Source organism: Vidua chalybeata, chromosome 9, assembly GCF_026979565.1.
Source record: "Vidua chalybeata isolate OUT-0048 chromosome 9, bVidCha1 merged haplotype, whole genome shotgun sequence".
Classification (NCBI taxonomy): domain Eukaryota; kingdom Metazoa; phylum Chordata; class Aves; order Passeriformes; family Viduidae; genus Vidua; species Vidua chalybeata.
In genome coordinates, this window is record NC_071538.1 from 16,540,637 (window position 1) to 16,552,642 (window position 12,006).

The following is a 12,006-nucleotide window of genomic DNA, read 5'->3' on the forward strand; positions in this document are numbered from 1 at the left end:
TAAACACTTTACTTCATTTTTTGTGGGTGATGTTCATTCACAGAAATACAGGTTCCTACAATAATTTTGCTCTAAGCCGCTACTTCAAACTAACAAAGGCAGGGATAGGAGCATAAAAAAGACAAAAACATTGCTATTATTATTCATCAGTTTACATTTATTGAGGAAAAACCATACAAAAACCATTATACAGTTAATGTGTACCCATATTACATACAATGTCAATGCAAGCTCAAAACCACATTTTTGTAAAGCATTCAATTTACCTCAAGTCCAAGCTGCATCTCCCTAAGACACTGTTCCCATCACAGTTGCCTTTTAAAGCCAATCTTCTGTTTACACACGGGTAGTTTCTGCAGAGAACACTTTTCTCAGGACGAAAAGGCATTTCACATGCACGCAAGAGAAATATTTGTGCATACACAAGAGTTTCATAAGCTATTACTAGGGAAGAGGGAATCCTGTCAATTGTATGCTTTCTGAAAAGCCCAGTCCTCCCTTCCTCCCCCACTTCCAGAAAAAAAGCAAAATGGAAAAGCTTTTGGCATGCAATGGAAAACTTAAGAATTACTTTGGAAAAGAAACGGGGAGAAACATCCAATAAAATATCACTAGTATAAAGATGAAATACTTCAAGATAGGCTGTGCAAGTGAATTGTGATCCTGTCTGCCTGACAAGTGAAACAAATGACCTTTAATTAAGCCACACTAAAGAGTATCCACCTGGTATTTTATTCAGTGTCCTAATAAAGTATAGGCTGCAGAAAGTGATACGAAAATTCTTTTCCTACTTGGAATATTATGCTTGCTTTAAAAACGTTTCTTACTCTTCACATTCATTGTGGGACACTAAGCAGAGATGGGTGGGGTAAGCAGGAAACATTTCAAGACACCTTTTGGACAAGTTCACTGCATTTCTAAACAAGTCCAGTTATCATTTTGGCTACTGGGGTAACTCCAATAATCTACTGTTGTCCCAGGAACTCTGAGTTTGGAGATAAGAGTTGAAAAAGAAAAGGAACACTATGCTCTGCACAAACCAGCATGCCTGTAAGCCCTGCAGTGAGAAAGCTGGAAGCCAATACACCTCAAATGCTACACAGAAGAACATCTCACCTTCCACACACTAGCAACATCCCAATACACTGGCTTTTTCTTCTCTATCTCCTCCCACAGGTTAAATTAGCAACTGAAAGACTGTTCAAGATATTTCAGGAGTAACAGTTGAAGGAAAAAGTACCATGTAAAAAGGAAGTGAACAAATGACTCACCCCCACACTAAATCCACAGTATCAAAATCCAAATGTTACACACCTACCCTCTTCTCACGTCAAAAATGAAGTTACATGTTAAGCTACACATGAAATACTAAGTGGCTTGAGAAACTGAAGCACAACTATTAATTCAGTTCAAAAATTAGTTTGACTGTTTAGAAGAATATAAAGTAAAATAGATGGTTTATATTATTAAATCACAGTTTAAAAAACTTTAACAGATTATGGAACATTAATGGTCAAACAAAGAATACTTTAAAGAATGAAAAGTGATCAAAACAAAAATTATACCCTGTATCATTATGTATGGGATACATTTCAAATCTGTTATGCTTTTGCCAATTTTACCTTCTACATGGAGCCCTTCTATGGTCCATGCTCATCGGCTCACCAATGGCATACACTCAAAGGATTCCTCTTTACTGGTAGTAACTATCTCAGGACCTGATTCTATGAGCTATGATTTGGTGCTTGCAGCATCTTCAGCACTGTGTGTGAAAATGAAGGCAGTATTTTTGAATATTTTTCTTTGATGTACAGATAAGCAGGACTTTTGAAAGAGGAGCAGCACATTTTAGAACCAGAATAATGAACAAAAAAACCAAACAGATGCTGCTTTATGTTAAGCTAAAAAACCAACAACAAAAGCTGAGAAAACCTGTACCAGACCATCTGCAAGACATTTAACATTTTATACTATCAAAATATTCAGCAATTCAGTTAAAAATATCAAGAAACAGGATACACTGACTGCTATAGCAATAAAATATTATTTGCTGTACTGTTAACTGGTGCTCATGCTTTTTCAGTTAAAACATACTCATCTCAGACTTCAAAATCTCTTTTCCTACCATGTCAAGTATGAATAAGCAAACTCCACTAACACACTATAACTGTAAGACAAGTTATGAAGTTCAGTGATAACAACAAGAAGTCATTCTTTACATTTAGGTCTTATGGATTAAGTGGGAATAGTGCCCTCTTATTAAAAAAACATTTGTGAAGGCTGTTGACATTTCTAACCAAAGCAATTCCTGCACATTTTAAAGGTTTTGATTCTTTAATTGCAACAATTATCTATTTGGGTAAAATAACAAAAATTACTTATTCTGATCAAGTTCAATTACTGCAATCTAATAATCTTTTCTAAAAAAAAAAAAAAAAAAAAAAGGAAAAAGGAAAAAAGCAAAAATACATATTGACCTAGAAATATAAACAGTTGTTTAAAAACTTAAGATTTTCCATTCAAATGGAACCGTGAGTAACAATGCATTTGGGGAAGCAGCAGATTGCTTTTCAATACACAACCACAAAGATCTCACAGGGACAACATTAATGTACTGAAATATATTAATTTATATACTTCCTTAGGTTGTGCTTACCTGTTGCTTTTTTGCAGCAGAACCTAAGGTGGAAGGTCTGGGAAGGCACTGTGAAGTATAAATAATTGCACTGTTTGCAATTAATAAAGATTTTATACCTTAAATGAATCAAAATCAACAGCCTCCATTTTGTGAATGATAAAGAATCCAGTGAATTTAATTTTGCTCAGTTTAGTACATAATAAATGCACCATTCTGCAAGGTTATCTACAAAATACCATGCAAAATACCTGAACTATTAAACTTAATACCCTACACTAAAGATAGCAATACTGTCCTAGCCTTCTTCAAGCTACCAGCAAATTCCTAATTTTAAAAGGGATAAAAATAATTCCTTCTATTTCTACAGCACAATACATACATTGCTGATTACCTGAAAAAGCTACTTCAGTTTTCAAGCCTTAACTTTTACTTCTCTGTGCAGCCACCCTAAAAAAATTTATTCTCAAAGCAACAACATGGTGTTCCAAAAATTAAAGCAATTAACAGTTATAGAATTATATTAAAACATACCTACATCACTACATATCCCCAAACTATCTGGAGACAAAGACAACGCTGTCTAACAAGTGTTCCAAAGACTTCAATGTTATGATATGCATACTTTAAAACACTGAATGATAGCTGTCTCACAAGTACTAATGAAACTCTTACTCAGATAAACAGAAATATGATTTTCTTTAGCTATTGCTAAAAGTTTCAGAAATACTTACCCACAAAACTCAGATTATGTGTATGTATAAATATAAGCAAACCTATGTTTCTGAATTAAGAAGCAATTATGATTTCCTAAGATACCAGCACTGTATTCCAACATAATATCACACAAGTACAGCATTTGCATTATGTGGAACATTGACAAAAAGATACTGTTGCAGTTCATCAATTTGTCATTCTGATGTACTTACAGTGCAATGCTCCTTGAAGGAACAATCAAGGATGATACACAGCACAGTCCTCCTCACCCCTATAGAGCTAGTTCTATACTGGCTGGATCAAACCTGCACTTCAACAGACAATGGCAAGACAGACTGTAGTGCATGTAGTCTAATATATGCAAAGAGCCAATAAATATGCAATGAGCAAACATATGATTTCAAGAGAATCAGCTTTTTAGTATGAGCATTAGAGCAATAAGAAGTTTCAAGTATATATAAAAAAATAATCAGTTGATTCAAATACTTGAATATTTACAAAAAGAGAAGTTATCTGCTCTGCAGGAAGTTCTCAACCACTCCCATCACTCAAACAAAACAGCGTTTTAAGGACAGACGCAATTTTTGTAACTACTATGCATTACCACATTGACTTTCTACACTGAATTTTGAAGTGGACTACTTTAAACTGAAGGCTTAAGCACATTACACTTAAAATAAGTTTTATAACTAGTCTGAAAAAATCCGTAAAATAGTTATGCAGGAACAGTTTTGAAATATTCAATTAAAAACAAAAGTTATCTGTTATAGCAGCTGCACAGGTCTGAAACAGTGGTCATGTATAAAAGGAAATTTCACTGTTAATGCAATGGAAGTATGCCAAAAGATCATCTTCTTAAACACATGCAGTTTTAATCAAGTAGAAAGAAAATTAAGGTATCAAGATTACTGGTGCTAGGCAGCAAAATACAATGAATGAAAGAGATCCTCCATCTACAGCTATTCTGCAAGAGGGGAAAAAACATGCTAATGACAAGTTTTTAAACTCAACAAGGTTTATGGGTGGGGGGGAAAAAAAAAAACCCAACTCATTTGTGTAGAGGTACCTTGATTCAGCATTGCAAATCAATCCTATAATTAATACTGCATATACCCATATATCCAACTTACCGACACAGGAGGTTTCATATTATTTATTGTAAAGCACAAAACAGGCATTTTAAAAGTGATAAAGTATACATTGAAAAAGTACATTTATATCACAAAGCATTGACCACATAATTGCAAATACATTTGCTGGAATGTGTACATCTACACTAATACTAAAAACAAACCATTTTTTCATTTCTACACAGAAATATTACCTCCTATCAGTAGTGATAGATATTTTGTACATTTTCAAAAACACTATTTTTTTAACCAAATTTAAGATCTTCATCAAGGCGTCTGCATCCATACATTTAACAAAGGTTTTTTCCCCCACACAATGAAGCAAATACTGTATTGTCCACTTCTTATTATTGGCCCTGTGCAGAAGAGATACATAAGAGATACACAAAAAGTTAAAGAAAATCCTTTAAATCGAGCTAACTCAGGAGTGAAGCCTTTAAGAAAGAAAAATTGGTTAATGTAAATGGTGGTGGCTTCTTGCATGGTTTTCAAAACCCTGGGAGGAGAAAGTTTTCTTCTTTTTTTTATAAAAAAACAATCACCAAACATATGGATAGATACAGAACTCAAGTTAACCGGTAAGCAAAGTCATCTACTCATTATTCTCATAGCTATTTTGCTAGAAAAAAAGATGCATACCCCAAAGGAACAAAGCAGGAGACATGCAAAAAAATATCTACAACCACTGAGACAGAAGCCAGCCAAAAACCACTTTAGGACTGTACCTGTGGTGCTGGAGGATGCTGTGGCATTCCCTGTGGACTTGTCTGAGCGTAGTACGCTGCCTGCTGCCTGTAGTACTCAGCCCACGCTGCGCTGTAATCTGGCTGCCCGCCCGGAGGAGCCCCAGCAGGGGCAGGAACAGCTTGACCTGCAAGTAATTAGAATTACACAGCTTCGTTGTTGCAATAGGAATGAGAAATTTTCAAGATCTCAGCACCTAACAAACATCACCTAGCAATATTCCTTCAAGGCTCTGAATAAACTTGTGGCTGCTTTTTCAAGCCTAAACACTCAATCTATTACTTTAATGTAATGATATTCCCATGTAAATCAAAATTGAGGAACCGTAAGGACAGTTTTTTCAGCCTCTTGATTCATTATCATGAATCATGTTTAAAGGCTGCTGACCTAAACAACAGCAGCATTTAAATACACACCAAGAGGCAAAACTTCTTGTAATCCACCTAGACTAATTTTACCTTATTTTACAGACTGCATTCAATAGCTCAGCAGATGCTAACACATAGACTTCCCCAATTCTAGCATCCTTCATTCAATTACAAAGTTATTGCAGGTTGCATTTTTCAAGAAGTGCAATAATTTTTGTAAATATTTACTCCACTACAGAATACAGTCCTGAAACTTGCTTCCACATTTTCTGGAAATTCCAATCCTCTAGAAACAAGAGCATGTACAAATACACTCTCCCAGACAGCTCAGAATTACTTCTCCTTTCAGAAGAATCAACTGACAGACTAAAATCCCAATGACACACTGATACACAAGGACTCTTTGCATACTAAAAAACCAAGCAAAACAACAGAAGAAAATTACAGCCAACCTTTCAGTTGTGCTGTTCTTCCACAGGAGATCTGTCACAGACATCTTTACTTTCTTTTTCCTCCAACTTCAGAAACGCCAAATACACCCCTCTTAATACCACTAATCTTTACAATTTCTGAGAGGTGTTTTTGCAGTTACCACTACAAAATGTACAAAACTCCAAGTAAAGCAACACTCTCTATGCTCTACCTAAACATCTGTCCACACACACTTGCAGGCATCCAGACAGAAGGGTTTTGTACGTAGTGCTTTATTTCAAGTTTCCTGAACTTCCAAACCAGAACTTTTATTACTGTGTTATGATACTTCTGATTTACAATCTTAACAGGTTATTTTTCAAATCAAAAGTTCTACAGTCAGAATTAGGATACTACTAAAAAACCACTACCTCTGCAAGTTTTTTCTAAGATACTAGAAAAAAAAAATCCCAAACCAAACAAAAACAGATCACCACATCACATCACCCCACAGGAAATAAACCCAAGCAAAATGCAAGCCTGCGCCCTGTACAATTCCATGCGCACCCAACTGTCTATTCTGTTATCAACAGAAAGGGGCAGCTTCTACATGATGAGGGCTTCTATCCTACCTGAAACCACCTCACCTTTTATTTGAATACAAGACCACTGAGCAACTTTCTGAGGAACATGAGCATCAAAAATTCTAATGAAGTGTTTTCCAGAGTATCAGACAGAAGGCTTTGTTTGGTTATTTTTTTTAAAATACTTAACAAAGGAAATTCACATGAAGAATCCTAGCTATTCACATTACTACTGCACATGTGTAGCCTTCTAATCCTCTCAAAAACATCAAGTGTGAGCAGAGAAAGTGAGTGTTTGGCAAAGCACAATCCTGAGAATCATCAAAATACAATGTTCCATTTTCCAACTCTCCTTAAAACTTAGTTTTTTCCACTTACACTGTAGGTAGGCTCTGAAAGTCTATCCATCTTTTATTTTGGTTTATACAGCAATGGAATTTCTAGAAGATCTTAAATTTCTTCAAATCTTTAGAGCTGTTATCACATTTTACAACTTGTAACATACCACAACTTAAAATTTACACTGATCAATTATTTTTAAAAAACTACCTTTAATATGGTTACAAATTATCCAGGATACACTCTTCCCAGTTTCACCATTACTTTGAGATAATAACTGTACTTATAAATTATTGTCAGCACAACTGAATGTCAAAGAGAAGGATTTTTTGTGCATTATGACCCAAGAATCTTTGAATATTCAGCCAACTATGTCAAGGCAGCACTGAAATTCAAATAAATCAAATAAAGGAAATTTATCATCTACTCAAGGATGTCAGACTGGATTTCTGTCCTGATGGGTAGTTTAGGTGCACTGTTTCCTACTAAGTACTGCGAGTACTTCTGAACCTACACATGAATTCAGCAGTTTAGCCCAAGCTTCCTTTCAGTGTACAAGCTGCACTAAGCAGCATCTGCTCGTTAATATCCAAATTCAACCAGAACACTTCTGGGTAATCCTGATCAACTCCATACAAAGGAAATAAAAGAAACAGAAAACCTCCCCTTTAAGGTGGGCTGAGAAAGGAAACACCAGCAGATTTTACAGTTCAACATTATCAAGGGTGATTCTAGTAAGAGCAAACTGTTTTTTCTTTCCCACTATAATAATGAGGAATCTTTTTAAAAATGCTCCTATTTCATTATGGAATCATTTAACTGTATGCCAGGCCCACGATATATGGGAATGGCTTTAAATGATAAATTAAAGAATTCTGATAGTGACATATATATAATTTACTAATCATCATGACTCCATGTTTAAAGGGAACTGTTATCCATGAGAGACTTTTTGGAGTATTTGCTACTCAAAGCAGCAGGCGCTGAAACAAGACTCTGAAAAAGGAGATGGACTCTGCCACTGTATTTCTGAGTCGGAAAACAGGTTAATATTCATTCAGGTCACTGTTCAGTGAAAAATACAGTGAAGTGTTCTCTATGATTAGCAGAGTCATATCACACCAGTAGAAAGCCACTCTGAAAATACTCTAAATGTTTGGATGGGCATATTCTGGAGTGTTAACAGAATTTTTGGATCACTCATTCTTAACTAAGTATGAGAAAATCCAAAACACCAACTGCAGTATCACTGCCAAGTAGTTCAGCTTCCCACAAGGATTATCAAAATAGGTTCTTTTTCAGTAGCAAAAATAGAACTGACTGGGCTCAGCAAGTCTGAATTTCAGTTCTGTGTTGTGAAAAACCTAAATTGTCAAAGAGCAAGTGACTTGTTAATTCCCCTCCTTTACCACAAGTTAATGGAGACAGAAGATAGGAGTACTACAGGAAGCACAAATGGTACTGGAAAGCCTGGAGACCACAAGAACTTGCTGTTGGACAGCCTTCCTGTCCATCAGGTCTCCTATTGACCTTCTACTGTTAATGAGGTGGGGAAAACCAGCACCATTTAGCATTATGTCAACTCCAGCTGAATTCCTCTTTTCTAAGTGGCTTTAAAGAGAAACGGTCTCTACCACATCAAGACTCTGCATCAAAAAGTTCTCATGATTTACAGATGAGTTATGTAGGTCCAGCCATCAAGAGCAAAGAACTCAATCTGAACTAGAAAAAAGCATTAAGATGAGAACTGCCCTTGTGTTTTTTCTCTTATTTGACTGTTTTGGCATTTTTTACATTTTGCATTTTAAAAGCAATTATTTTTTATCTCACAATGTGTTTTTTGGCTCACACTCCTCTTTAGAACTGCTCCCATAAACTCTATCCCAACACCTTTTAACTTGCTATTATTTAATCTGTGCAAGACTAGTGCAACCCAGACTTTCTTCGCTTTCCAAGACAGCAAATTAGAAAGATTGCCGAGCGCCTACCAACAAATTATTTTAAAAAAGTGAAAGCCACCCAGAAGACTGCATTTCAGAATGTGAGCCAAACTAAGAGAGACATTAAATTGAAAAGAAATAGCTGAATGAACCAGGAAGAAAAATGGGAAGGCCTATCATCTTAGAAATTACATGTTTGGGAGTTATAATTTTCTTAGTCTGATGCACAGTTGTTCAACTAAATACTCATTATATATTTTCTGTAGAATTCATCACTTATACTGCACCAAAATAAAGGTAGTTATGTCTTGGCAAATAATTATCAATACAGTGGAAGGTCGGTAAGAGGAATTAAGCATGTTATTAATCTTAAATCTGAATGCTTTTAATATTCCATGAGAAAACTGAGTGCAGTTGGAAGCTGGCAGAACAGCCACCAAACCCTCCCCTGCAGACAAAGATACATCCCAGACCAGATGCTACTGTATGTCTAGTCAGAGATACCCGGGAAAGCACTGGCATTCCTAAGCCCACTGGAGCTCAGTATCCAGCCCATGTCCTGCAGTATCCATGGCAGGACACCATGGGCAAAACATGACCGTGATTTATAAGGTGATGACACCTTCTGCCAGTGCATAAAAAACACATACTCTTTCCTTACACACAAAACAATGAAATAATCAAGTTAACCAGCACATTAATTTCATTTTTATAAAAAAAGCTACCAACAACATATAATCTACAGTTTAAACACAGCTCTAGAGTGCTGCAAAGAAAATATTATTTTAAAAAGGCACAGTATAAATGAAAGCTAATTATGATGCTTTAGTATAGTAACCTGAAACACAGAAAGCACAGTATAAGAAAAAAAAAAATCATATGTAATCTGAAGAGAACTGTGAAACAACTACCAAATGAGAAAAACAACAGCTTCATAAAGTAGATCAAAGTGAACTTCAAAACTTAGGAAATGTACTTTAAAATACTCAGATTGAAACATTTAAAAGATGCTCTTTCCCTATGATCAAAAACATCTCATTAAGTCTGAAGTATTTTTGTAAAGGTGATTACTAGCCTGAGTACCCTGAAATGCCTAAAAACAACACAAAATTTAGTCTGTTTTTCAGCAGCATTTGGTCATAAGACACATGACTGTGCATTTTCAATTTTTTGGGGGTAAAAGTCCCCATCTCATCCAACAAAATATACAAGTCTCCTAAAACATTCCACTGTGAATGTGGAACAGAAAAAAACAACAGAAAAACCCCTACACTTACCCATTTTTTTGTAGTACTCCTCCCAGGCCTTGGTATAGTCAACCTGCCCTGCTGGTGCTGGATTTGGCTGATCTCCTGAATTACATTAAAAATAATTAAACTAAAATTACTGGAGCTTGTTTCACACATAATCCAAATAATCAACTGAAATTTTCAGTAACAGTCCCACATGACTCAAATCTGACACTACAAACCTTTGTGGTACAAGCTACTACAATTAGAAACTACTAGTAAACAAGACATGTTTTCAAGATTCAGGAAGTGCATACCACTAGCAATACAAAATACCAAAATTCAAGTGGTAAGCCTCAGCCAGGCACAGAAATTAAAATAACAAAACTAAGTACCATAACTGTAATTGCCCTAAACCCAAGGGAAGTGATGCAACCATTTAAGCAAATGACAATCAACAGCTTAGCTCATTACATTTTTATTTATGACTGCTCCATGTAGCCATTAAGTCAGCCCACACTGCAGCAAAATTCTCTTTGGAGTACATTCCAAGATAAATACATTACCCTTGTTACTGCTGAAATTAAGAAAAGCAATATTGAAAGCTATAAGCAAGTTTTCCAAGAAAACCAGCTATTTAAATTAAATTTACCTGACACAAGAGGACAACAGTAAAAAATAATGGGGTATTTACACCTCCAGCAATGAGAAATGTGTCCATTTCACTCAGTATCTACCTTGTCCATTGGTTTGGGTTGTAGCTGGTCCACCAGGAGGGGCTGCAGGTGGTGGCTGTGCTTGTTGCTGATAATAGTGAGCATAATAAGCTGCCCATGCTGCTGAATTGGGATCTGTTCCTGGCTTACCTATGAAAACAGAACAGAAGCATTTATAACAGCACTACTATGAACAGAATGCTGTCCTCAATTAATCCTGCCCTGGGCATTCTTATTTTCCTCCAAGGAAAAATTCATCTAAACAAAATATCCATGTACATCCTTTAAGTATTTTTTCTTTCTAGCATAAACTTTTGATCAGGTTTCAGACCAATGTATTGTACAAAGTGTACTTTAAGAGATGGTGAGATAAAATAATTTTAGAACCTTTACTACTACAATGCCACTTATTAATCTTAAATGTGGTAAACAGAAACAAATTTCTCAAGTTTATTTAAACAGTCATCTCAATAAATGGCAGCAGCAATGAATCATTCTAGCACCAAACAATTTCAGTGGTTTTACTTTTGTTAGAACCTCACGCTAATGACACTGGCACCGGTGGAGGAGGCATGCCAAATACATATTTCTGAAACAGAAGAATACAAGACTTACTAGGTATTTGCAATGCTTGTCAGTTAAACTTTAAGGTAACAGTAAAATAGAGAAACACACAGCATTTTAAGAACCTGAATCCCCATACATGGCTATTAAGCATCACTGTTTACTTACAGCTTTTTAGTATAAAAAAATAATAGGAACAGTTGCATCTTCTGCATCTATCTCCATGGTTCCTTATTTTTATCTACATCTAGGTAGGCCAATGATGCTGCTTCCTAGGGTTTTTTTTCTCTGTTTCTCACATTTAGCCTTTAGGAATGGCTTATTCTTGCTGAATCACAGATTGATTACATTACAAGATTGGTAATCCACAATACCTGAAAATCTACTATTAGAGAACATAATATGTTTTATACAACCAGCATATATTTGCAAGCAGTTTTTGCAGTCTTAAAGAATAAAAGTATCTGCAAAGAAACTCAGCCAAGTGAGGAGAGAATTTCACAAAAGGACATGGACACACTGATACTTTAGAGTAACTACACATGGGAATGGAAATACAATCCTCCCTAAACATGGAACAGGTAAGGCAGTGAGTAATGGGAGATGAAGAATTCCCCTGAAAAAGGCAT

General features: G+C 35.6%; 1 protein-coding gene across 15 annotated transcripts in view; it reads right to left on the bottom strand.

The window, feature by feature from the left end:
- Positions 1-12,006, bottom strand: part of FUBP1 (far upstream element binding protein 1) — a 38,445-nt gene that overhangs the window by 15,190 nt on the left and 11,249 nt on the right. For 5 of the 15 annotated variants that reach the window (XR_008432268.1, XM_053950026.1, XM_053950025.1 and 2 more), the window contains 4 exons: positions 10,835-10,963; positions 10,146-10,220; positions 5,208-5,353; positions 2,657-2,704 (listed from right to left, as the gene is read on the bottom strand). Coding sequence is in view for 7 of the 15 variants with exons in the window: in XM_053950026.1 (XP_053806001.1) it covers positions 2,657-2,704; positions 5,208-5,353; positions 10,146-10,220; positions 10,835-10,963 (398 nt within the window). In the remaining 8 variants the exon portion in view is untranslated. Of the gene's footprint in view, positions 1-136; positions 354-1,622; positions 2,705-3,564; positions 3,663-4,745; positions 4,839-5,207; positions 5,354-10,145; positions 10,221-10,834; positions 10,964-11,211; positions 11,403-12,006 lie in introns of those variants that run through there. The other 10 variants (XR_008432272.1, XR_008432275.1, XR_008432274.1 and 7 more) reach the window with 9 other exon arrangements.